General features: G+C 45.1%; 2 protein-coding genes across 3 annotated transcripts in view; one reads left to right on the top strand and one right to left on the bottom strand.

The window, feature by feature from the left end:
* The window catches only part of LOC135919805 (zinc finger protein 625-like), a 134,690-nt gene that overhangs the window by 39,163 nt on the left and 67,721 nt on the right, over window positions 1–27,806 (top strand). The window lies entirely within an intron of this gene.
* The window catches only part of LOC139049783 (gastrula zinc finger protein xFG20-1-like), a 73,159-nt gene that overhangs the window by 27,854 nt on the left and 17,499 nt on the right, over window positions 1–27,806 (bottom strand). Inside the window, exons 7-13 of the mRNA XM_070525587.1 lie at window positions 22,745–22,757; window positions 20,450–20,595; window positions 15,801–15,871; window positions 12,721–12,856; window positions 9,732–9,808; window positions 4,577–4,703; window positions 1,643–1,716 (exon numbers count right to left, since the gene is read on the bottom strand). Coding sequence (XP_070381688.1) covers window positions 1,643–1,716; window positions 4,577–4,703; window positions 9,732–9,808; window positions 12,721–12,856; window positions 15,801–15,871; window positions 20,450–20,595; window positions 22,745–22,757 — 644 coding nt within the window. The remainder of the gene's footprint in view (window positions 1–1,642; window positions 1,717–4,576; window positions 4,704–9,731; window positions 9,809–12,720; window positions 12,857–15,800; window positions 15,872–20,449; window positions 20,596–22,744; window positions 22,758–27,806) is intronic.

Below are 27,806 nucleotides of genomic sequence, written 5' to 3' on the forward strand. Positions count from 1 at the left end.
TGTATAGATCTCGTCTTTGAGAATCAAGCATTGGTGTACCAAGTCGAACATATATCAGTCTATTTCTCCGACCACAAAGCTTCCTTCATGACTGTCAAGAACTGTTAGTGGAGTCTTTGTTAAAGGAATACGTGTGAAAAAAAAATTCTGTGATAGCGCATACATGTGTTGCTCGATTTCTTTGCCTCAATCTATCGAAAAGGTGAAACAGCTTATTTGCTGCGCTCAAATTTCGCATTAGGAAGTAACGTAATCGTCGGTAATTTTTTTTCCTTGGCCTTTGATGCCTAGACGAGAGCATGGTTGTTCTTACATAGCCTGATTTTGGTTTCCTTGCTTCTGGTGTTTGGATCATGCATTATCTCTGCGATAGGCTACTAGGTGTTAACCATCTCTTTGGCTTATCACACAATAAGATTGAACGCGCATGTAGAGACCAATGGCTACATACTAGTTTTCTGCTGGTATTAAAAAAAAAGAACCACAAGAAAACCACGTGGTTCTATAGTAATTTACTGCACTCGTATTGACTGCTTATATTTAGTTTATCTCATTAAATGGGAAAGCTTTTTGTAAGATCAACGGCTTTGGCTTTGGCGAACCCGAACATAAACTCTCCATGTTTTGCCTATGTGTTTATCTCGAAATGCAAGGAAAGGTTCATGAAAGAGAAAATTGTCATCTGCCAGGCCAAGAAAGATTGGTCCTCATCCGACATGCTGTTAAAAAAAGCTAATTTCTTTTGTAAACTGCAAAGCCTTCATTCTCAGAAACCCGCATACTTTTTCAATACATCTACGGTGTACGCGTGTACACAACAATTCATTCCTTCGAGAAATTGAGCTTAGCTTCGGACACGTGGTCATGTCGAGGACGGATCTAGCATAGACTCACGTTTTTATAGCCTTTTTTATCTGTAGAAGAAATTGTCGAAATTGTTATACAATAATACATAGCTGTCATCGTCTGCGTCTGGCATTTCTACATTCCATCAAATTATTACGACTATTTTGTAGGATTTTTTGTCAAGTCTAAGGTAACAATATAGATGTGCAGCCGAGCTGAACTCATCATGCGATTATGCACTTTATTAAAGAGCCCCAAAAACAAGCACTGCTACTAATGCAAGGCTTGAGGAGCGTTACCACTGATTTCATTCGCCGTGACGGGGACATGATATGTTGAACAGCAAACCAGGGCAACCTGTCTCGTAGTTGCGACAAATCTATCTCACATGGCCAGGTGGCGTCTTATAGTGCATGTTGCATTCCGCCTCTTTAATTAGGAACGCTAAACATTATAAATGCACAAATAGCTACCATAAGTCTGGTAAATGGGCATCAGAAATTGCTCAAGTATAATCTACAAACTATCCTAGTGATTAGAACAGAATCGCACGCGTGCGTGCATATTGATCAACGTAGCGAATAGTCTGTTCAATCTTGTCACCAGGGGAACCTCATTTCATGGAACGACAGTTCAATTTAGAATATTCTGCTCAGATTTACATGCGCAGAACCGTGCACCTGAGAGCAAGTGAGGATGCTGTTTAAGTGTATCGTGTGCGATACCAGACATCAGCTTCCTCAATCGCCAGCAAGACGAGGCGTGGTAGACCGTCTAAAAACCTTCCCACACGTACCCTGGATGGTGGATGTGCGTGCAGTCGTGTAGTACTGCGTGTTGCTTTGGTGAACCCGCGTGGTCTGAGGATTTCTAGAACAGAAAACAAACGAACACTAAGGCCTGAGGTGAGTAACAGTGGCGTAACAAAGGTTGTTTCCGAGGCTAACATTTCGGCAAGTTGATGCAACTAATGAGCACACGTCCCCTCCTTGAAACGTTTGCGCCCTGCGACCATAGGCTACACACATACATTGATCTGATACAATATACGGCCAGCTACGAGATCGATTTGAGCAAAAACCCTTTTGTTAAGACAAAGGGCCAACCTATTACATCTGTACCAAGGTATAAGATCAAAAAACAAAGTCAGTATCGTGGTATTACAGACATTGTATATTTGAATACCGACTTGCTCAATAAATGAACACTTAATGTTACATTTTTGTGAAAACACGCCTAATACCTTAGCTAACGACCACAAATACTGGCGATCGCAGCGATGCCTTTATGAGCAGAACTTGCAAAGAAGGCTACAGGTGCTTGTCCCAAAGTGAACGTTCCTTCACGCCACTCCCTATTACAAGTGATTTTCAAAACACTGATCAGGCCACCTACAACAATGCATGAGCGGGAAGCCAGTGTCTAACAAGCATTTCTCTTTTCGCCGCCTCTTGTTCACCCTCCTACTCGCAGATGTTCTCGGGACTTCCAGAAATCTGCCTCGGCTGTCGTCATACTTAGGACATAAGGGTCTTGGTGATTATTACGAGCAGGCCTCGATAGTCCATATCAAATTTTCTCGCAATATTACCTAGAAGGACATATGGCGACACTGTGTATGCGAGTTTTCTGTCGGACGTCGTGATGCCTATGGAATATCGGGATATTATAGAGGTCCACGGCGTTATCTAGAACGTTGCATAACCTGAAAGATGTTTATGGCTGCCTTGATACAGATTTCTTCAAATGAAACACTCGTAAAATGATTTGATTCACCAGCAGTACATCTTTCTATAAAGTTCTCTCACCTACAGTACATTGCATACGCTGACAAACTGTTGCAATGCTTACGGAAATTTGTGTTCTCGAACGTGAGCGACCTGCTGACACTCTGTGGTTTCACATATTTGGAAGTAAAATCACGTTCCCTCCTAATTGAGCAATAATTTTGCGTATGTGGCAATAAAGAAAAAGCAGCTAATAACGTACTGATTTAGGAAAAGATTTTAACCATCATTTTCCTTCGCTTGCCAGGCGCGCATTGAAACTGTACTGGCTCTGCGAGAACGATGCCCAAGGTGACCCCATCGCGCATTACAATGCATGCAACAAAACAGTGCAGCACCAATGTATCTTCTAGGTAATATGGTCGGAACCTGCATAGCTTCTGTTATACTGTGATTTGTCTTCGGGTAAAGTGAATATTCCGAAATTATGGGTGTGCCAACAGTCGCCTAAGCAGGCGCTCTTCTGAATACACCGAATACACTTGGATGCGTGCCCGAGGGTATAGATTGAGTTATGTATATCCCAGGGTCGTCTTAATTCAGGTGCCTTTTTTGAGAGTTCACAACAACACACATTGTATACGTTAAGAGAACTGACGCAATGTGCACACAATGACGTTAAAAAAGGGAAGCCAGGTAATACTCTACGCAAGCAACAAGTAGCTCAGAACTTAACATAAACCATTGATTGGTACCCTGAAACTGTCGAGACATTGTGGAATATGTTTGGCCTATGAACTCAAAGCTCGCCCAACAAAACAGTGACGCCTGTCATTTAGCGATTGTTCATGGCGGACACGCACACAAATCTAACTATCAGGGAAACGAAGAAGAGCCATTTCTAAAGCGTCCCGGCCAACCTGCCACCGCCGGTTTTGTCACTCAAGCGTAAGTTTCTTTCTTTTTTTGAGCACACGCTACCTTCCCTGGGTAAACTTAGATTCACTGTTTCATTTTATGAGCCTTGATTTAAATCAACATCTTGCTCCTCACTATCAATATGAATTCCATAAGCTGGAGTAAGCAAACAGGCAACGAGCCTTCAACTGTGCTGCATATTGCAGCATGTTAACAGCATGGAACATCGGCCGAGGTGTTATGGCTTCATGATCGCGCCCTTTGCTGTTCACCTTCTTCATGACACTTTCATAAGATAACCAGTAACCAGTAACGCTTGCGCTAGTTTCTAGGGAGCATGAGAATTATGGGAGGTACATGGATTTGCCCTAACTTCCCCCTTCAGGCTTCAAACGGCATAGTGACTTTGTAAACTAGTTATTTTCAACATTGTCCTGCGTAATGAATAAATATTAAGATTGTCCGACGGCAGGATGCGAACACAGGACCTCTAAGCACATGGATCCAATATAGAAACTATTACGCCATGGACGCATGTATCGACAAGCAATGTGAAACGCTTTTATATAGTTATTGCGGGCAAGCCAGTGCCTTGAGACGCTTGGGGCATTTCGACTTGGCCACCTCGACAAGCTCAGTCGTTTTCATGAGCACCGATTGTACGTATTTGAACCGCCTTTCTCACTTCGAAGTGCATAGATTGCTCTGAGATTTACGATAATGAAGGCAGAAAAAGCTTAATAAACGGCTCCGCAACAACGTGTGAATAATCAGACAAATCTACGTACTTCTCATTCCGATGATGGCTCAACGATTGATGTGTCCGAGTACTCTCAAGTATTCCGTAGGAAACCCTATGCTTTCTGCTGTGTCCGTGTCGGGTCGCTCTCTTGCAAGAAGGAAGGATGTTAACGCCAGCTCCGCCTGCCCAATGCTGAAAACTGCTGATGCAGTTCCTGTTTCAGACATCAGAACTAGCGCTCCCCTTGAACATTTATAAGGGGCAGGCACAGTTGAACTCCGGTAAGCATTCCCTGTAGGCTCCCAGTTCTTTAGCAATGAAACGTTTCTTAATGTCGCCTTACCTGGCTCCGTATTGTAAACTTGCTAATGCCTCCACCATTCCTGCGCGGCTTGTGCTGGGCTTTTTGTGATCGATGCTGCTTGTGGGCCCCAGCTGCAGGAGACTAGGGCTACCGCTGGAATAGGCACCTGTATGTTATCAAAGAACATAAAAAAGTGCTAATTCCCAGCTCTGCAAGGCCAATTCATAGGAAATGACTTTTTTATCGTCGAGTCAAAATCATTTAGTGGCAGAAGAATCCTACTGCAGTGCTTGCATATGCGGTGCAATTTTCTTTATGAAACACGGTATTGAATGCATGCAAGACTTTGTGTCCATAAGGGAGCCGACCACGCAAGATTCTGCAATGTTGGCCTCTTCGGAAGATTATTACGCTTCATTACATAGCTTGGGCAGAACAAAATATTGTTCGAAGCGAAAATGAACATTTCCGTTTCTTCAGCACGCAAACCTTGACCCCATATATTTGCTGCATCATCAAATAATATTCGCATCAGATGCTTCACAATGTTCTTGCTCTTTTTCATCTATTGCGAACCGCAGACATAGCCTGCTGTAGACGAAGACAAAGAAAAAATGAGAGGATGTATTTCAGACGAGGTACTACCAATTTTTCTTCGAAACCTGTGCAATCTCTGCAGAATTTGTTGACCTGCTATGATTCATACATGCGTCTGTCAACGACATACTTGCATATCAGAAGCCGGTATCCGAATCACACTTGAGGACTCCTCTAGATGAAGTTCTTGAGGAAATACAGCCTAGAAGCGATGCATTTTTATGAGCTGGTTACAAAAGCAAAATTGCCCATGCTACTGGAATCTTGAGTATATGCAAGTATGAAGTGGCTTACAGAAAGGAAGACTGGTTGAAGTAATTACGACGTTTACTCACAACCATTTTAGCCCCCATAACCATGCGCAGCTCGCCCGACGCTGCCGGCCTGGCCACGCAGCGGCGCGCCATCTTTTGGAGGCGGCGCCAAATCCGCGCCGCTTAACTCACTGGCCTCTGCTTTTGAAAAGACTGGTCACCATATCTTAGCGCCGAAATTGAGTTAATTGTATGGGGTGCTGTATTACCTGTTTTCAACGTCGTTATTCGAACTGACCAAGTAAACTTCAGCGTACGAGAAATTGCTGCTTGAGTGATGTTGTAAGCAGGCAAGAGTAAAAAATAGGAGTGAGTGATTGAAAACATTATTCAAGACATTTGGCGAATTTTGCGGAGTGGAGCGATAACCACCCCAGTCTAGGTGACGACCCGAGGCGTTTGACATGGGTGATATCGTAGGCGTGCCGGACGCCCCAAAGTTGATCGGCGAGGTCGTGCCTGAGAATCGTGACCTCCCATAGCGCCCAGTGGTTCGAGACTGACATGTGTACCCCTTTCACCTGGGGCCCTTTCTGCTCGCTACCGTTGGAATCGGAAGAAAAATATCTTCAACTTCTTCGCGCAGTAACTAGCCTATGTGTTGCGGTCCTGTACAGGGAGTTGAAGGCAGGAGACTGCATTCTCTTAATTTTGACTGGTTCCTCGGATGATCTCGTTTTGATCTCCCAACGATGCCCATTTGTTCTCCGTTTTGTTCTCGCCCCATTCACCTCCTATTCTCGTCTTGATTTCCTGGATAACGGGCTCCGGAGTTTTGCTCAACGTCTCCAGAATGTTGCCAATAACTGGAGGTGCATGTATTCTGTGCATGTGTGTGTGCGTGCGTTTGTGCGTGTTTGCGCGTGTGTGCGTGTAGAAAAAGATGGAGAGAGGAAAGGAGAAGGCGCGAGGGGCCAAGCCTCGTTCCACGCGTACGCGGTGTCGCAACACACCAAACGCCTGCTGATGCAAACGCCCCTGCGAGGCTACGTGTATTTCGTGCTTCAAGCGGCTCTTATTCAATACATCCCTTTGTAGGCCATCGATAGACTATACGACAACATTAAAATCTGGCAGATCCCACGCCCTGTGGGAGTCGATGATATGCGAAGCAGTGTGCGCGTAGCCTACAAAGTTGATGAAGCGACTGTGAGAGCACTAAGATGTAGGCGGATGTTTGATGACCTATATGACACACATGCCACAAATTTCACTCATGACATGACCAATCAATTACAGGCGAGCTGTTTAGTGCTAGTTCCCCTAGGATCGTGTCCGCATGGAAACACAAAATCCCGGAGACCCGCAGCGGAGTTTAAGCAGGCGTTAAGGGTTCTCCATACGTGGGCCGATACCGAAGATAGTGCAATGCCGGGTCAGCCCGCTGCAGCGGTGCAGTTCGCCATTAAGAGACCCACATACACAGCCTGCTTGGTCATCCTTCACAGATTGGAAGGGCGGCGAGTTTTTATGTTCGTCATGCACTCTTGTACTATGCCAATTGTGGTACATACCAAGACCTAGGCGGCTGTTTCATGACGTACATGACACGCAAATCATGAATCTCCTGTAATGACCTGTCATTTCTGTTCGTGATACAGTCTTGACATACTATACCAATTATTGGAGATACCGAGTGAGCGACACGACCAAGAGAGCTCCAAAATGTAGGAGGCTGCTTCATGACCTACATGACACGGGTGTCATGATATCCAAATTTCGCCCTATCACTGATGTTGCTGATATATTCTAGTCATATTATGCCATTTTTGTGCCCACCAAGTTAACGAAACGACCATGAGAGCACTAAGACGAAGGCGGCTGTGTGATGACTTACGTTAGACGCATGCCATGATATTCATGTCACGACCGATTATTTATGTTCGTCATACACTCTTTCATACTATGCGTATTTTTATTTGACGAAACGATCATGAGACCTTCAAGGCGTTTAGACAGACAGAGACAGAGACAGACAGACAGAGACAGACAGATAGACAGATAGATAGATAGACACTGTCAGAGTAGCAAAGTTTTACCAAAAAATGCTTTCCATTTAAAAGATTAGTAAATCCGTATATGTAAGAGTCGTGTCACAGTGCTTATATTACCTTGGAAAGCAACGAAGAAGTGATGATTCGCCAGGCAATGATACCTAACTGTGCAACAGAGCGCATAAATGTACGTTAAAGTGGGGAGACAATAGTTAGGTATGCAAGTGTTCTAGCTAAGGACACATATTTCTTAACTTCCCAGAAATTGCGTGGTGGTGGTAACAACTTTATTAACAATCTGGCAAATTCGTTGCCTGGGCCTAGGCCACCCCCGAAGAGGTCCGGAGATCCTGTCTCCTTGCCGCCTCACGGGCTTGCTGGATGGCCCCTAGTTGATTTTCGAGGTTTGAGCTGCGCAACGCGGCCGTCCATCGCACCGCAGCTTCATCTGGGGGAAACCGCTTTTTCTTTGCATATAACCTCACATTCCCATGTGTCTAAGAGATGCGTGAGCCCGGCTGGATAGTTCGCAGTTATCATCTGAGCAGATGTCCGGATATATTTTCCTGAGATGGACGGGGTTGGGGAAGGTATGTTTGTAGCTGCCTCCAGTCTACCGCTTGGGCCCTGTCGAGTATGGGGTTAGGGGGCGAATAAAACGGCCTTGAGTTTTGATGAAAATTTGTAATATCACAGTGAAATTAAAAAAAAGGAAAGCGCTAGATTTAGTAGCAATAATTACGGTGGAAGCTTCCTCATGACGACTAACGATGATAGGGCAGTTAGCATTAAGCCAATGTAGGGAAAGACCGCAAAGCTGAATACACGTTCATTTACAATGTGAAAGGTAGGGCAGAGTCTAGTAAGAACGCTAATCGCGTCTTCGCATACCATAAAAAAACCTAAATAAACGCGGCTTGCCAACCTCCGGTACTAAAGATTTCAGTTGTAGCATCTCTGAATTTTATTGAACTATAGTGTTGTTGCATACGGGAATAATTAAGGCAAATTCATTTTCGAACATTTGTACTTGTATGAGTAGCACCGATAAGATCACCACTAGTATCAGATCAGTGAAGGAGGTTGCACAGGTACTGGGAGAACGAAAAATGCTTGAAGTAAGCAAACAGTGCTAATCATCTTACAAAAAAGAGCATGTATTTAGTTTGGGAAGCAGTGGTATCTTCATGTCGTGGACTTCCTTACTTCCAAAGCATAACAATTTCGAGGTAGTGGTACACTTATAAGAGGCCACTGAGTACTGTTCTTGTTAATATGGGCATAGGGTTAGAGATTCTTAAAGTTTCAGAAGTCTATAGTGTGGTTAGTTTAGGTATATTCACGATCTCAGAGCTTATTTAGCTTGCCCAATATTTTAAATCCCATTTCGCGACATTTTCATTAAAATTTCAAAGTTGTACATTTCTTTGTTCATCGGCTTGTTCGAACCTAGAGCTTCAATATAAAGTTTCTTCGGTAGCCCCAAATCATATGCCGTAATTTTCGCAGTCAACCGTAGCGGTATACGTCGGTTGTTTGTAGCATGCTAAATTTGAGCGATTCTTCCGTGTAGTACCGTTCTGCTCCTCCGGTGTACCCATCTGAAACACCGCCCTAAGGGCACACCTTACTCTGCATTTGTGCCAAAACGTCATTAAACTGCAATTCTGGGATATTATGGGCCGAAATCTTAGAAATATACTGGTCACCTGAGGCTCGTCAACGTCGTCCCAATGTACTATACACAGGTCTTTTTGTATTTTCGCGTGATCGAAATGTAGCCGCCGCAACCACCACTTTCCCATTGACGCTGTGCTTAGGCGCGCAATGGCAAAGCCATTAAGCAACCACGTTGGGTATCTAAGCAATACCCTTGTCAACAAAGTTCAATGGGTTTAAGAGAAAAAATATGGTGCCAGCACGACGACCACACGGAGTCTGCTTGACAAATAAAAGTTCAGATTATTGGTGAAGCGCCGATTTCAATTGCTACTGAATCGATGACTGCGTAGAATGTACAGTCTCGGCTTCTGCCCCGATCTCCTGGGAGAATGCCTTTGGACTTCACTGTTGTGAGAATAAATGGATTCAAACATAGGTTCTGTATGAATTTGCGCGCATATGCACAAATTTCTTACTAAGGAGAGTGATAAGGCTCCTCCTGCGAAAACCGACTTGGCGGCTTTAGTGAATCGCGTCTTCATGCGCAATAAATGCACCACTGCCACGGAGGACGTAGGGCATCTCTCCTGTATTAGTTACAAATGCGAATGACCATCGCCTACGTACCGTCGAGGCTGTACGTCTGGTCGGCTATCGGCCTGTGCTGCGCGTTCCGCTGGCAACGCCAGGCGTCGTCAGAACAGCTGCAAATTTAAAAAAATTTGGTATGAGATACACACAGCTGTGACAACAAGTTGAAATTATCTTTTATTACAAGCAAGTACCGAGAAACCAAAGCTCTGTTTGGTAATCGAGCTGGTTCCAATGTTTCGATCTCACTGCGAGCCCTTACAACGGGTCAGCCGGATGCCTAGGTGATGGACAGGATCCGCATCATCGAGGCACTATAAGTAGCCAATTGAAACTTTTTGGCCCCGTAATCTAGGCGTGTTCCAATTAGGCATTTCTAAATGTTTGAGGAAGTTCTTGTCACTATACCCCACGTTGTTTGCGACAGAATTTTAGGGATATTCATTGCTTTTTTTGGCATTTCTGTTCAAGGTACTTAAGGACTGAGTCACTAACTGTGATAGAAAGCAGAGAACTCTTGAATCGTCGGCGGTATTCACAGTAGATTTTCTCTTCTCTTTATCTTGCCCCTCCCCCTTTTCCCTTTCGCAAGTTCAGGGTAGCCAAATGGGCTCATTGTTGGGCAACCTCAATGCCTATTATTTACCATATCTTTTTCTCAGGCGCAGAATAAAGGTGTACTTCGTGCCTAAAATGCTGCCTTAAAATTTAGTGCACTATTCACAGGTAAGTGTTGCTCATGCACCTCAATATGCGAGAATGGAACGACGCCTGTATTTCTTGCAAGAAGGAAGGAGGGGCTTCTCGATAAATGTGGCCTAAATCAATTCTGTGCTGAAGTTGGCGCTTTGGTCAAGCCAATTTCAACTTGTCTTTCGTAGAATGCAAGGCCACACGAGTTAAATAGAATCGGCAAGTCATCAACATAAATGGATTAAAGCATACGTTGTGGAATAAATGAATGTGCTAAATTTATTTTTCGCAACAACAATGATACAAATAAGACGCCCACACCCTGGTAACCCAGTATTCTCGATGAAAGACCTGTACGGAATATTGCCAGCACTAATATTCTACGTTAGGTTTGATAACTTTCTACTGCATTAAGCATGTTGCCTCGAAATGCCCGTTTCCGAGATCTGTCGCAAACTTCCGTAGGGCCAGGTGGGGCGTCAAGCGTTTGTGACATCAAGAAACAATGACAAAAAGAACCGTCTTTAAGCAAAAGCTTTACTGATGTAAGACATAATCAGCATGAGGTAGTCAGTTGTAGGTCGGCTGTCTTTAAAGCATCGTTCATAAACGTCAAGTAGTACGTTTCGTTCACGAAAGTAATAGTCCACGATTAATCCTCTTTTGTAATAGATTAAACGGGAAGTTTCATGATGCCATAAGCCACTAACTTGCCATAGAAGATGTATCCTAGCCCTGTTTCAAGATGGAGACATAAATAACCTTATTCAGTGCTATGTAAATTTATATTGTTGCCCACATGGTGTTCAAAACTGGTGATAGAGCAACTTGCGTATCAGCCTGAATGTGTTTTATTATTGCGTACATAGTCTGGCCATTTCCCGGAGCAGACATCTCACGAAGTATTTAGGACGTTCCACTCAAGGTAGGGCATGAGTGTATATAATGTTATGTTGATGTCTTTCGTGGAGAATGCTTTACCTCAAGCAGAAAAATTTCGGCTCGTTCTCAATAAAGAGGCAGCCACAGGAGAAAAACTTACAGCGAGAATCACGCCAAAGGGGCCTATGTGCATTTTCGTCTCAATATACTATGTGGGATCCGGGAAGTTCATCAATAGGGCCCGGAAAATGTTTCCCAAATTTGGTGGTTAGAAGGTATGCAAGAGGAAGTGACTTCTACCAGCTTGTCGAGGAGCAGGGCTCGGACAGCAACAGTTTCAAGGGTCGTTCGGTGTTGTAATTGATGGCAGGGAATATATGTACTATTATAGCCACACAACCAGAAGTGAGACCATCGTCGCGGCCTCTCTTAAAAATGACATTGCCTAGGAAAGTGTGTGTGTAGATATTACGTGTATTTCCTGAACAGACAGAGCTTTTATGTATTGATAAATTATGGGGTCTTACGTGCCATAGACACGATTTGATTATGAGGCGCGCCGTATTAGGGAACTCGGGAATAATTTGGTCTACCAGGGGCTCCTTAACGTGCACCTAAATCTGAGCACACGGGTGTTTTCTCATTTGGCCCCTATCAAAATGCAGCCGCCGTGTTAAGAACTTGATCCCGCGATCTCGTGCTTAGCAGCCGAACACCGTAGCCACTAAGCAAACACAGCGGTTCGCAGCACTTATGCACTAAATTTCTAAATAGGTTGTTTGACATCATCTAAATTGTGTAGAAGTCTCTTTACATTCCTTTGCAATGTTAGTGTGTTCATATTGCAGAATACATTTGTGCTGCCTGTCTAGTATAAGACTGCGAACTTAGCTTACAGAGTCCTTTTGGTTCTATATGACGCAGGGTTACTGCGGGTTGTACGGTTCGAAGTGAAACGGTGGTGCCGTTCGACTAGGAATCGTGTTCAGTGCCCTTCTTGAAAGCGGTGGTTTGGCAACGCTTCGCCTGGAGTCACAGTATCTTTACATGCCACAAACCTAGAATTTGATGTTTTGTTGTATGGTGGTGCAACGCTGGCTGCACCCGCCGAAGGGGCTTGTCGCCCAACATTAGGCACATTCTTCGTGGGCAAGGCTGCTGTGGCACTGTCCCTTTATGCACCGCATCAGGATACCCTATGGTATGGAGAAATGAGCCGTCATCTTGCGTCCTTGACGCGTATTGACGCGTCTTTGAAACCTCTTAGCGCGTCTTTGAAACCTCTTCACACGTCTTAGAAGTAGACGTTTTCTTTTGCTCTTACAGTTGTGATCTATTTTTCTATTTTCTATGTGGCTTAAAATCGGGAGTGAGAGTCCCGGTCACCTTCGCAGTTCGCCCACTGGCTTGGTTGCTTTATGTCAAGAAATATTTTGAAATGGTGGCTCACCTCACGGTGTCTTTTGTAGTAGACGATAGTTTCTCGATGCCAGCTTGGCTCGTTCTGGGCCAGGCGTGATCGGCACTAGCGGTGGACACAACAGGTCCGTAGTTGGTGCTTCCGCTGTCAGTGGCATCTGCACCGTCTGAGAAAACAGCAGAGGTGGTTACCCGTCGCTTTGCAGAGGTCATTCAAAGAGCATGAAAAATAAATGGTGGCATGCAAAACGTTTTAGTTGGGTTTTAGGCATAAGGAAGACTGGCTGCTGTGTTCGCGTGTGCAGTGCGCTTTTTCTATCCGGAATTCTGGAATTCGGAGCTCAGTGCACGAAAAAAATTCACATTGACGTAAAAGACAATCACATTGAAATAATTGGAATGTTAATTTTTCTAAAAATAAATACGCTGCAAACAATACAGCAGATTAGAACACGACCATTTTTAATGCGAAGGACGACAGCTGGTATTCTTTCACTGCGCTACAAAGGTCAAACCTACTTTTCCAATTTCAAGCAAGAGGTGTGTTCGATGCTTCATTAAGGTCGCAAAGAAACGTATGTTAATTTCAATAAGCAGGCTTTGGCACATGCCAAACTTCCCTTTACCAAGAAGGACGTCTCTCGTTATTGCAAAGCTGCTTAGTTAGCAACGCGCAAAAGGAAACTTCAGCTCGGAGGCTTCTGTCTAAGTGCGTGGGAGCAGGGATATTGTTTTTCTCGGTCCCGCTTGCACCAGATTTGATGCAGGCCATCGAATGTGAAAAACAAAGGATGAAATCTTGTAACTCCCATAAACTAACCTATTGTTGAGACGGTGAGTGTCTATATAAATAGTATTGAATGCGCTAAAATTTGTAAAAAAAGAATATGAAGCTTGCAACTATGTAATTGGGCCATAAAAACGATATGACAATTCTGAAAAGTAAATTGACTAATACCCGTAAATTGAGAAAAATGATACGCAGCGGTCTGAACTTTGCCACAATGATGTAGCTAGGACTTTTGCAAAATGCCCGGAAACATTTGTCCTTTCCGTAAATTCTAGATTCATAAAGCAAACTCGGCCTGCTATGCTTGTTTTAGGATTGGAGTTACTAAATTGTGTAAGTTGTGTTTCAAATTTTGGGGAACTTGCCAATTTCCGGGAATTCTGGCATACCATCCAGGCCCTAAATGCGTAATTCCCTTACTGCAGTCACTAGAACATTCTCAAATGGAACGAACATAACTCATGTCAGTCTAAGAGCTGTTACTAAAGGCGTTTTGGCATTTTACATGTTGAGCATGACAATTTCAAATGTTCGCCGAGCCGAAGCTTCCTACTAAAAAGAAAATTGTTTCGAGAGCATGGGGGCTGCAGTGAAAGGATGACTGCCGAATGGTGTCATGAACTCGGATGTTGGCACTTTACTATTGTACCCGATATCCACTACCTTATATAGATGAACGGGTTGTGTGCATAGTGCAGCTGCAGGTTCTGCATACCGCCTATTCATTGTTTGCAGTAGACAGCCTGATCGGGTCGTGGACGAAGAAAAGTGACAGAACAAGTCTGAAAACTTCATTCATGCTTGAATAGCCAGGAAAACTATGTCATGATAAGATAAACGCCAGCTTCAACCCATAGAGAACAATTCTTCAAGAGCCTGGCCATCCTATGCATACATTTTCTTTCGTCTGTAGCTGATGTTCCTAGGAATGCATTTACAGTTAGCCATGCATGTTTAGCAACTAATTACGAACACATATGGCTCTTATCCGCTGCACGCCTTCGAGACCTTCCACACTGATTAAAATAGGCCACCCAATGCGTATATGTGAGGGTCGTGTTGCGGGCATAGGATAAGATGGGAATGACTTGCAGAATTACAACTTGACAGGGCAGTATCGTTGGATAAAGTAACCGCTGCAATCTCGCCACACTGCGGTAAACATAACGACCGCGTGTTTTCCAGAATACTAATAAGGTGTGGCTGGTTTTTCGTAAGGTAGACAGAGAGCTGTCTTAAAGTTCCTCTCACAAGGTTTGGCTGTTGTAAATACACAAGCACGGCTCGTAAATTAAAAGGTGTCTACCACGTGTGAAACGTATAAGCGGCTGCTTGGAAGGAAACAGTTGCAAACAGTTCGCCACGTGCCCTTCATCTGGAAGAGGTCGCGGAAGAGGTCGCTGAGCAAGAGGTCGCGGGATCGAGTCCCGGCGACGGCAGTCCCATTCCGATGGGGGCAAAATGCGAAAACACCTGTGTACTTAGATTTAGGTTCACGTTAAAGAACCCCAGGTGGTCAAAATTTCCGGAGTCCTCCACTACGGCGTGCCTCATAATCACAAAGTGGCCTTGCCACGTAAAACGCCATAATTTTTGTTTCATCTGGAAGGAGCGCCGGTTTGAGAGAGCTGGTCAAAATCCCGGTAATAAATGTATATGTGTAATGCTAACTGCTTACAACAACACCGACTACTGCACGAGAATTAGGTTGATCATCCAACGAGGGAGGGAGATTGTCTGGAAGCAGTAACACTAGCCTGCTGACGGCACAGTAGCACGACAGCTGGATGTCATCTATCCTCTCCCATAACGAATGCACTTAAATAATTGTATTACCGAAACACTCCCTTGACGGCGCATTGGCAATTTACTGCCTTTAATTTAAATTCGCAAGGGCGCCCGGTAAGAGGCCCTTCAACGACAGGATCCTCAAGCAAGCATTTAACGTGAAGAATAAAACATGCGGTTGGCTTGCTACGCATTGGTAAGTTCGTTACCCTGGCCCCATTCCAACACGACATCCAAGACATATCGAGAAGCGTTCATTGCCTTTACGAATGAATTCATCGTGTTGAAAATGAATTGATTCGAAACTTGAGGCACGTAGAATACGCGTAGTGTTGACTCTGTTAGCACTCAACTCATCTGCATGAATTTCACACTACGACTGCACATCAGCAACTGACTTGGGGACGCTAGTAAGGCGCCCGTATGACCTATAAATGCACCGCCATCAGGATCGATTGAAACGATGTCTCCTCTGTTAGATGTTAAGCATCTTCGCGAGTGGTGTCGATGGTTAAAGGCCATGCCATACGTACCATTGACGTCAGTGGCATTGGTCTGGCGCTTCAATGCCTTCAACGCGTCATTGATGTACTCGTCAATGTACCTGAAATGAGACATACATATTGGCTTTGGCCGGTGCTCCTAGTTACGGCAGAATATACCTGGACATTGTTTTTGCCAAGCAGAATTTGGAACAAGGGAAGTGCTTCTTTGTTAATGAAGGTAAAACCTGTAATGTATCATTTTATTAAAAGCATAACTTCCTGGATGGCATAGGTGAACGGCGCACTCTTAAATTGCGTAATTTCTTAAATCACGACATGAAGCGTGAAATATAGGAAAACAACGAATGATGCTAGAACCAAGACAGGAAGATGCTAAGTTGCAAGATTACGATATAATTATTTAGTGCCATCCCCTCCAAGGTGACCATTTTAGACTACGTGCGTATAGCTCTACGACGTCATGCGAGTCAACTGGAAAGCGCTAGTCATACCTATTGTGACAGGATGGCGCACCATGAGTAGCATGCGGAAATGGTGGGCGAGAGCTTAACATTATGATTTGGGTAACGCAAGGTTATGTTACGTTTGGCTGCATTATATTATTTCTCGTACAAGGGCCGTGCCAGTCGGCCGAATCAGTCGCGCAGCCGCGTCCGCTACAGCTGTGCCAGCGTGCGACCACGCATCTTAAGATTTGCAGTCGGCAACTGTTCTCGCCATTTCACGATAACTTTCGCACGCTCTGCCAACGCGGCCGTTCGCAGTCGTGCCAAAATGACATGTCCGTCGCGGCATCCCGGTAGTGCTTTCCGATTTGCCTTAACCTTTCCTACAAATGAACACGGAGTTCACTTCAAAGACATATGGCGTTTTTCTTTAGGCACATCTTTTCTATTTCCTGAAAAACAAGTAACAACGAAAACTTCAGTAGTGTTCTCACTTAGTCACACATCTCTTGCGTGTTTAGCAAATGTTACTATTTGTGGGACGTTTCGTTGGGTTCATGGAATATGCTCACTCGACCACCAACGGAAGTGTGACGTACTGTTTCATTTATTTATATCCTTGTGTTTCACAGTTTCAAAAGCCTGATTTTGCAATGAGGAACTCTTGGATGGATCACGGAATTCAATTTCACCCCCTGGGTTTCGGTAATGCGCACGTAAATCCAAGTTACGGAGCTTTCTTACGTTTCACAATGTCTGGTGAAATGCCACTGCGCCTGGAATATTACCCGTGATGTCGAGCTAAGCAGCTTAACATCCAAGCCAGTGGGCTACTGCTACAAGTGTGCGTTGATCAAACGGAAGCTAAATTACACACACACACAATATATATATATATATATATCTATATATATATATATATATATATATATATATATATATATATATATATATATTCTGTCCTTATTGTGTTCCGGGTGCATGTTCTTTGGTATGGGAGGTATTACCAATCTTTCCTTCGTCTCTCTCGGGATGTCCATCTTGACATCGTGCTGAAAGTGGTAACCTATATCTAATCTCTCTAGGATGTGTCTGCCTGCTCTAGTCTTAGAGCGGCGTTCATATTGTGCCCTACATTGCGCTTCAATGAGCTTGTCTATCGTGTTGTGTAGGCCTAATTGCAGCAACTTGTCCGTGCTGGTGCTGATCGGTAGTCCTATGGCTAGTTTGTATGTTTTCCGAATGAGGCATTCTAGTTTGATCTTTTCCACGGCCTGCCATTTTAAGTACGGGCCACGTATACTATTCCACTTATTACGAAGGCCTGTATTAACCTTATCGTGTTTTCCTCTTTCATCCTGCTATGTTTATTTGTTATACTTCTGATTAGCCTCATGATTTGCGCTACAGTTCCCTCCAGTCTTCTGAGGGTTTCTCCGTTGTTGCCCTTGGCTTCAATGATGAGCCCCAACACCTCGATCCTATTGACCTTGGGTATGGGTTTCCCTTCGGCCGTTTTTAACTGTATCTCCTCTCTATGGGTGAGATCGTCCCTGTAGTTGCCTGGTTTGCGACCTCTGCGAGTCAGCCAAGTTATGCTTTTTTTTGCACAGCAAACCATTACGAAAAGTAAACAGCATTGTTCCTGCTGACTGACATGCGGCTGCCCGTAGGGGTTTCAAGGTAAGGTCGCAAAGTTGCTCGCTCTCGAAGGTACCCAGGTCTGGAAAGTCGAAGAGATTTAAACTAGGTAGTCATCGAAGTCATTATGCTCAGCTTTAGCGTGTGGCAAAGGGAGATGGGATAGGGCGTCAGCGTCCGTGTGACAGCAACCGCTCTCTTTGTTAACGGAAAAGCTTTACTTTTGAAGGTGCAAAGCCCAGCGGGCCAAGCAGACTGATGGGTCACGCAGCCGGGTGAATGAGTGAATGATGGTCAGTCACTATCATGAATGCGCGGCCACGTAGATACGGGCGGAGCTTCTGAATGGCGAAGACGACTGCTAGACACTCGAGTTTAGTAACGGTGTAATTTGTCTACGCTATTGTAAGTGCTCGACTAGCGTAGACAATGAAATCCTAGGGGCCACCGCAGAGCTGAAAAATCACAGTGCCAACACCCACATCGCTGGCGTCAGTGTCCAGCTCAGTTGACGCCTCCGGATCAAAATGCCGTAGAACCGGTCCAGAAGTCAACAAAAATTCCAGCTGTTGAAACGCCGACGCGCACTTAGCAGTCCTCATTTCAAGTATTTGTGAAGGAGTGAGTGAGAAGGAGTGACGTGAGCGGAGAGGGTAGCTGTGCGAAATTCTTGATCAAGCACCGGAAATATGAGCAAAAGCCCAAAAGCTTCGCAGATCTGTCGCCATGTGTGGCTGTTGGAATTCGCGAACCACTGCTATCTTTTCGTGGTCTGGTGGTATGCCGTCTTTGTCGACCAGAAAGCCTAATACGAGGGCTTCACGCTCACCGAGATGACATTTCTTCGAGTTTACAATAAGGCCAGCTTGCTGGATACAGTCAAGAACACCGACAGGCGCTGACTGTGCTCATGAAATGTCCGGCCGTAGGTAATGACGTCGCCTAAATAGCACATGCAAATTTCCCATTTCAGTCCGTGGAGTACGTTATCCATAAATCGCTCGAATGTCGCTGGAGCGTTGCATGGGCCAAAGGGAATAACGTTGAACTCAAAGGGGCCGTCAGTTGTGACGAAGGCGGTCTTCTTGTCTGAGGGGTGCATGGGAATTTGCCAATATCCTGACCGTAAATCAACAAGAGAAATACGACGCGGACTGGAGGCAGTGAATGGCGTCGTCTATTCGTGGCAGGGGGCACACGTCATTCTTTGTTACGGTGTTTAGGCGGTGATAGTCCACACAGAATCTCAACGAGTTTTTTTTTTACTAGGGTCCCAGGAGCAGCCCAAGGTCTATATAATTCGTGGATCACTTCTTTCTGTAACATTTCTTTGACCTGCTCGGCGACGATTTTTCTCTCTGAAGGTGAAACGCGGTAGGGCTTGTGACGAATTGGCGTCGCTTGCCCTGTATGGAAGTGGGGTTGCATACGACACGCTGGAGGTGTATGGGACGCTCGTTGACCTTGAGCAAAATCAAACAATGTGGCGTACTCCTTCAAGCAGACACTGCTTGAAGGAGTACGCTGCTTGACAATGGAGCACTCCTTCAAGCAGACACTGCTCACTAGAAGACAGCATTGTCTTCCTCACCACTGTCAGCGTCGAATGTTCCGACGCTGACAATGGCTTGCTCGTCAATACTTCCCAGTTTAAGTCCTAGCGGCAATGTTATGGATGGGGTTGAAACACTCACTGTCCGCAAACGAATACAACCATCAGTGGTGACAACGAGGGTGCGAGGGACTATAACATTTTTCTTGAGCGCATTGTCATAATCGGGCTCGGCTAAACTACAAAAACAACCTGTCCGACAGCCAGAAATATGGACAGGTTCAAACATTCCCGCCTGCGGGGGCAAACACACATCTTGCGAGACGTCGAGAACGTCGGCGGCATCACTGGTGTTATCTGTCATAAAAGCTTGCACGTCGCGGCGAAGAGAAATCGCCCCGCTTCCACAATCCAAAGTTTCCCCCCACTCACGCAAGATAATAATTCCTAAAATAATGCATTGCGGTGTACGTGCAAGCACAGTAAAGTCACTTCTAAATGTCTGGTCCCATATCGTAACTGAAACAGAACAAACCCCAAGTGGGCATAACAAAATATATGGGGGTTTCTTCAAAGTTCAGCACGCAGGACCCGACGTAACATACGCAGGAAAGAGACGACGAACTTTAGGGAGACTTATTTACGGAACGTTTTCGGCTGGTGGACCAGCCTTCCGCAGAGTACAGTAAGGTACTCTGACGTAAAGTACTCTGTATAGTACAGAGTACAGAGAGTACAGTAAAGTACTCTGACGAAAGCTGGTCGACCAGCCAAATGTTCAGTAAATAAGCCTTCCTAAAAGGTCGTCGTCCCTTTCCTGCGTGTATATATTCATATGGATAGATACTTTGATCGAAAAACGGGAGGCACTTCTCTTTATCATGGTCATAAACAGCCGCAGCCACACTGAATCGAAGTCGTCCTCGAAAACGCCCAATTCGATGTGCAAACAAATGTATAACTGTTAAAGTCTGTACTCCAGGTTGTTCCTGCGGCTGACAATATCCAACAAAACTTTCACAAGCGGGAATACTCACGCAGGGATATCGTCGAAAGTGCCTGAGGCTCCCTCGCCGCCTTCACGGCTTGTACCCGGGGTTACTTCTTCGATGAAGGCAAACGCGGGAGGCGTTTGCCCACCGCTTCTTTGTTCAGTCATGGCTGGTGACGACGCTCCGGAGCACTAGCGTCTTTCTGAGACAGAACTTTGCTGAATGATCGCGCATGCGCAGTCTGTGCCAAGGATGAGAGAGCCAGTAAAACGGCGGGCACTTGGGCAACTCGAATGAAATCGTAAAACCCATCTGGAAAAAAAAAGACGATAGAGTGCGCCACTATGTTGGCGCTAAAGTAATAATATTTGAACACTAAACAAGGCGCCCCGGCGCCCTGTGCTGAATCGACACCAAATCGTCAAAACCAACTTAAGCAAAGCCCACGCCCAGCCAAAAACCGTAGACACGAACATGTGTTTATTATTATTTGTTTCTTTCAGGAGTAGTCCTAATTCTTCTCGGGAGATATTGGCAGTCGTGACCAAATTAGTGCACAGACAGAATGAACAATAGGTGACCCAACGTTTATACGATGGCGAATCAGAAAGTCTTTTTCTCTATATAATTAGGCCAAATTACACCTGTAAATGCGAAGACAACAAATGTGAAGTCAACATTGGCTTTATCCCTGGCTGTGTAGCTATTCGAGCGACGATTGACGTTAGACATCCAAGGCACGTATAAGTGATGCCAGTGCTCTCTATTAGCACAGTATCACTCCTGCTCGCTTCAGTGTGTTTTGGGGGTTACATAGAGCCTCCACGTAATGCTACAGGACAGTTTCTTGCGACAATGCCTCATCCCAAAAGTCTTTTCCACCCAACCATGTTCAAGGAACATATGCGTAAGCGCCCCGAGGCCGCTTCCACTCATACGGCTCAGATACGTCAGACCCTTCTTGCTGCCCTGGAAGGAAAAATATTTACCGAACGTAAACGATAGGTGCTCCGAACCGACAAGCGACGTTACTCGAATATAATAACATATTTCATCTACAACAACCAACGTGTAGTTCCTGCTGCACATGTGACCAGCTGGCACCACGTTACAGCGGTCACCGTTTTCGCTCCAAAAAGTAATATGGGTTGTTTGTGCCAGAATTTCCTTCTTCTAGTATGACAGGCCCTGTTGTCAATTTGCCTCGTTATCCACGAGGCACTGCTGCGTGAATTGCAAAGGTCCTGCGCAAGGAATGGACGTTTCTCATGTGTTTTCGCCACCTCATTATTTTACTAGACAATCCTAATCCCTCCATATGACCAGAGGAACATTCCTTAACGGAATTGCAAAATTTTGATGTTTGAACCGTGCAGACAGGACCACATTTCTCAACGATATCTTGCGGTGCAAGTTTAATGCTCGACATCCTCAGCTGCCGTAGGAAGGAAAATTTCAAAATACTTGCGTGCCTATCGCGTACAAGAGAAGGAATTTGTGGCGGCAAGCAGAGTTAATAGGACATTGAAGTTGACTACACGCGGGAATTCTGTACGTCACCCTCATGAAGTGAATCTAAGCGCGTCGTTCTATGAGGTTGTTTTGCGGTAAGAACCAAACGATTGCATCAGTAATTGCCTTCTTCGGTGTTACAGCCTTCGGAGTTCCCTCAGAGGAAGAGCTTGCTCGGGTCATTGATTCGCGTGATTCACGTTGATTGATCGTAAAAAAGCTAAAACAACGAAATGCACCTGCAGTAAACGTTATCCTTCCAGAAAACTTCGTTGTTACTGGCTCAATGACGCCTTTCACCTGCTTGTGAAATGATGGGCCTTCCCAGGAAGAGCTTCCCTTTCAGACAAAGCATGCCTTCTCTGAAGTATGTAAAAGCAAGCTAAGTTTCCCTTTTTTCAACTTTGTGCGCCTCAAATAGGGGCGCTTTATTTAGATTCATGTTTTTCCGATGCATTTACGGTGTTAAAATCGAAGCATAATTCATCCGCACAGCTGTAACTTAAAGCTTGAAAGTATCTTGCGCCGCGCACGTGCGCACCCGGTGATGCCCATAAAAGTTATCTTCGCTAAACATTTGTTTTTTCGGTGGTAGCAAATCTTCATCGGAAGCAGTCTACAGTGATGTGCCAGCTTATGGTTAAAAACAGGCTAAGGAAAAAGAAATTACGCCCATCCAGTGCGCATGTTGGCATTGTGTAAGGACAGGTGTGTGAAGGATGAAGTGTAAGACTGCAATGACAGTGTAAAGTTGACTTCTTTTTTTCTCGGTTCATCCTTGCGCTTGTGGCGTAATGGAAACTGCACAACATATGCGTGCGAGCTAACTCGAAGCACGTCCCTATTGGGTCACATTGCAGGAGCCACAATTAACAACAAATTCCGGAATGGTTCACCTAAATATCTTCAGTTCAAAAACAAAAAGACCACAATTGCATGGGCTCACCCTGAACTGTCTTTCTATGTGGTTTAGGCTTCGTGAATGCCTACTTGGCCTGTGCTTCGACCTATATTACTGCTCCTGGACATGTGAGACGTGTTTGTCATGTTTCTGTGTTTATCCGTGTCACACGCCACGAATCAAGAACATGTGCCAAACCGTGGACACCGAAACCAGGTTGATATCATTGGGAGTGATGCCGCCATAGTCGTAAATTATGTTTCACACTCAGCACTAGTGAAGTGAGGTGATACAAGAAATGATGAAATAAGTAATCAAGCTCTGACATGCTGCTCGGCGAGTGCCCGAAGGGTCACATCTGGCTAGTTAGGCCGACCGGCGACGCCGCCAAGACTCAAGGCCAGGCCACCAGCTGAGGAAGCGAGGCACCGGTGGGGTTAGCATCCCGGCCACCTGTCTCCATTGACCAAATCAGGACTTCGAATAAAGATTTCTCTCTCTCTATCACCATGATTCAATTCCAGGGTGCACGAATGATTGCTTAAAAGCCTTAGTTGATTATTGCACAAGTAGGCCAGTTGAAAACGCTGCATAATTAGTGTGCTGGAGGCAAAAGAAGTGTTCTTTGAAGAGTAGAGAAGCTGTAATAGATCTTAAGGAAAAGCTGAAAATTGTGGAATTTAAGGCGTAGAGTTACACTCATGCTCGAAGTGTTTACCAAGATTATATGCATGATCTTCTAGGCTCCTGCCTAAGTCATTCATCAGGGTCTACGGATGAGTTTCCTGCCATTGGGAACTTGTTAGCACATACCAGACTTTCATCTATATTGTGCAGGACCTTATGTTAGAGAGAAGCTGCCTCAGCTTGTTCTCTAGGTTGTCCTTGCGTCGTTCTATCCTTTGACTTACCTTTTTCAATTCGATAAAATTTTACGTGTTTGGGTACCGACAGAGTGTGCCCAATGCTTTGATTTGCTTTACTCGCGTATCTTCTCAGACCTCATTTCCTCATTCTTGCATGTGTTTTATGGCATCAGTATTAAAAGTGCTAAAGTATGCTATTGCGTCGTCTATGCTGTTTGCTTATCTAATAACGAATCAGACATGATTTTTTTTAAGTACGACCAGTTATCCGAAGCTAGCTTCAACATAGGAATATGCCGAAGACAGGCGTGTTGCAGCATTAAATTTGACGCTAGTCTGATGTGTTTATGGCCTAAAAAGATATAAAATTCCTTTCCAAGTAGGGAAGAAGCCCAGACGGGCCAAGTGCCTAATCAGCAGAACAATATAAATTAAGTAATAGATTGAATATATGCCCTCCTCTTTATTAATCATTCACCGTAGGTTACGAGAAATTGATCCGTGTGCTTACCTTTGGCATCGCAGCGAGAGTCTCGCTACAAATAGTTGAACATTCACCACCGGCATTCACTCACCGGGCATAAAAAATTATTGCCAATTATACGCATTTGTCTTGAAGGTAAATATGAGGAATTATAACCAATCTATCATTAAGAATTACTTGTAGTGACACTGATTCGAGGGGCTTTTAAGTTGTGGAATATAAGTGACAGGCTTGTCTGCACAATTATTGCCGTAACCGCCAATGAGGCAAAGCCATAGTCGCGGTATCTTCAGATGCCTATCACCGGAAGTTTGATTGTTCAGAGTTTAAATGCCTCTCCTGGACTCATATATACCTTAAGCTTGTATTCAAATAATTGTTTAGTATGATCATCAAAGGGTTAATTAGCCCTCACGCATTGGAATACATTATCCGCAACGTCATAGTAGTACTGAAAAAAAAGGAAAGAGTTCCACGCGTCACAGTAGAATTCAAGTTAGTGTTCCCTACCTTTTCTCTTCACCAATTCTTTTTTTTGGGGGGGCGATCAAGTGAACGATGCCGGCTATTCGGCACCAACGGCTCGAAAGTTTTGTGCCCGCTGAGTGCCCCCGCTTGCACGCTCTTCGCGCGTGTCTCTGGATTCACCTGGAGATGGGAGGTGATGTAGCCCGACGGTCCCGGAGTCGCCCAGCTCTCTTATAGAATGGGCTAAGATGATTTAACCAGTGCCACAGATCACACTGCCATGCAGAGGCCGGGCAAGTGACGTTGGCCTTTGGGACCCCCCCCCCCCCCCCCTTTATGGACCTCCCCCCAGATGACGCCAGCAATTAAGGCTACTTCAGCTGCATCAAAGAGATCATCTTAAGTAGTTCACGTGAGACTGTTACAGGGGCGTTTCGGAGTTCGTCGGAGATTATTGTGTTTGAATTTTTCACCTCGGCGGGAGCACCAGGCGGCGATGTTGCTGAGTGCGCTATTCCAACGTCTTTTCAATACCCGTGACTTCCGTAAGGAATATTGGAATGGTTTTGGCTGGTTCACGTACCCATCCTGCGTAAACCATTTGTTTAAAACCGCAGCGCGGAAGAACGCTTTCCTCTCGGACATTTGTGGGTCGAAGTTCCTGAATTTCTGCCCCGAGGGTCACGGTGTTCTCGTTCGGCATCCCTATTCAACTTCGGCTGGCTCCTTGGGCATGACGCTCGTGAATGTATGCAGAAATGCACTGTGAAACTGCAGCTCATCAAAGATTCAATTGTTAAACATATTGGTTTTCCAGAGGTTTCCGGCCAGCTTTCCAGATCTCCAAATGGTGATCCGCTAATTATCGCTGGCTTCCTTGGCTTTGCAGCACACGTCACTGCGGGTGACACGGGCACACTCACTGTGGCATTTGTCGGGGTCATGATCGTCCTGGTCTTCTCGGGCAGAGGTCCGTACTAAAGCGGCAGGCGTAGTCTGCGGCTAGCTCGATCCTCCATGGCGACATTGACAATGTTAACGCGACAGCGTTAAGGAGCTCGTGTCGCAGAAAAGCTGGTGTCGTTGGTGTCTCTGTCGGCAGCGTTGGCCATGAGCGAAAAATCCCGGAAGGCAATTCATAAATAACTTCCGAAATGGGTTGGGTGGGAATCGAACCAGGGTCTCCATAATGTGAGAAGGAGACGCTAACACTCAGCGACGAGTTCGATGGCTCAAAGCGGGACAAAAGCGCCTCTAGTGAATGCTGCGTTGCCTTATAAACGTTCCGTAGAAAGTCATACGGTGGTTTATATCGGTTATTATGAGCATGTAAATTACAGAAGTCGGAGTTAAACGACTAGCGAAGTACGTTACCGCTACAATTCTTCTGCGCTTGGCGCACACGCAAAGCCATCTTGCGGCAAACTCAGAAGACCCCCTGCTGGCAATGTACGTCGCTGCCCCGACAGCTGCGCACCACTCGCCCGCTTCTCCCCTTCGTCTTGTTTGAGCGCATTTGGGCCGTGCGGGGACAGGTGCGAGGATGCCCACATACCCTTGCGTTTATTAATGGGCAGCGTTAACGGGCTGCGATATCGCTATCGCGTTCCACTGTCGAAGGTGAAGCTTAAGTGTCCTCCAATATTTTTCATGACTGGTAGGGTTTGATCAGTCACCACAAAGGTCCTCTACGAGATGTCGCGTTGTAGATACGACAAATAACACAGTAACAAGAACCATCACTCACGAACCATTCTTTATTGGGTGAACCGGAACCCACAAAACAAGTTACATTCGGGTAGAAAAATAGTGCCGGGCACATGAATCGATCGTCGAACAAGAGATTTACGATTAACAAGCGTCGGCTGTTCACGCATTATTCGTAGAAGATTCCAGCGGCATCGCTGGTGCTCGCGTGCCTTCCAGAATGCACAAATGTATTTGCGTTGCGCGTGAAATTTGGTGATAAAAATTGAACAATACCAAAAATAAGACCGAACTTCGTAGCACCTTCTGATGCATGCAGGCGCGTCATGCAATGAGAAGGGCATCCGGTGAAACGCGCCCGCAGCAAGAAGACATACGAACTACGCGTGCCAATATTATAACTAAAAACTATCTTGCTCGCAGGGACACGATTGTCACATGAGGCTAAAAATTCTACAGCTGTCATAGAGTGCAGTGCAAGGGAGAAGAGACGGCTTCAGAATGAATGAGAAACTGCACAATAAATGTGACAGAGGTTCTACGTTAATACAACAACAGCTAAAATATTCGTTTTGGTAGAACAAATATTGTGAAGCTACATATGATTTCAGTCGAATTCAGTTTCAGTTTTCTCATCTGCATGATAAAGAAGAAAACCCTTCGCTGTGATTACAAGAGCCAAAGAGTGAACCAAAGCATTACGTGCACTGAACAACTTATAAGGGACATAAATGTCCGCATGTTTACGTCTACATATTGTCATAAAAGTGGTCTTTGGGAGGCAGCAAGGCCTAGGGACGTCAATTTTCGGTAGACATTTTTTTTTAGTTGACAAGAAAACTGCCTTCTTTGAAAATGTTTCCTAATGTGAGGTGTTCTCTTCTATTTACACTGCAGAATAATTAAAACGATGATAAGGTAAAGCTTGTTTACTAGTACACTGTCAGACCATTTGCACAGAACTAAACCAGGTGTCAAGGATTCTGTGCGAACGTTTCAACCTTCTAGTGACACAAAACACGAACTTGCTGCTCATTAGGGTTTGTCTAGGAATGAGTTCGCTAAAGCTACTTTGGCGAACAACATAGTTGTGCAAACAACACGCTCTAGCCAGGACCTGCAATATACTTCGATATTCAAACATCCCAAATTCTGCTGGAGACGACGTTTCCTTTCGTAATTTCGGAAAATCAAGCGGAATCATTTACGTCTTGCATTTCACTCAGCAGTCCTAATCGTCAAAAGAAGCCCGCCTCTCCACACAATGCGTCCGGTTTGTTTATCACCCCTGCGGGAGAATGTCAGCGCTTATTTTTTTCCTGCACGGGTTCATGGTCACGTTCATATACAATACCCATGGGCAATTTACTGCACTTGCGCACTAGTTACACTGTTAAGACTGCCACCGTATGTGTCACGGGATGTGCCATTCGTTAAAATGCATGTCTAGACGAATATCCACAC

Source organism: Dermacentor albipictus, chromosome 9 (assembly GCF_038994185.2).
Source record: "Dermacentor albipictus isolate Rhodes 1998 colony chromosome 9, USDA_Dalb.pri_finalv2, whole genome shotgun sequence".
Taxonomy (NCBI): domain Eukaryota; kingdom Metazoa; phylum Arthropoda; class Arachnida; order Ixodida; family Ixodidae; genus Dermacentor; species Dermacentor albipictus.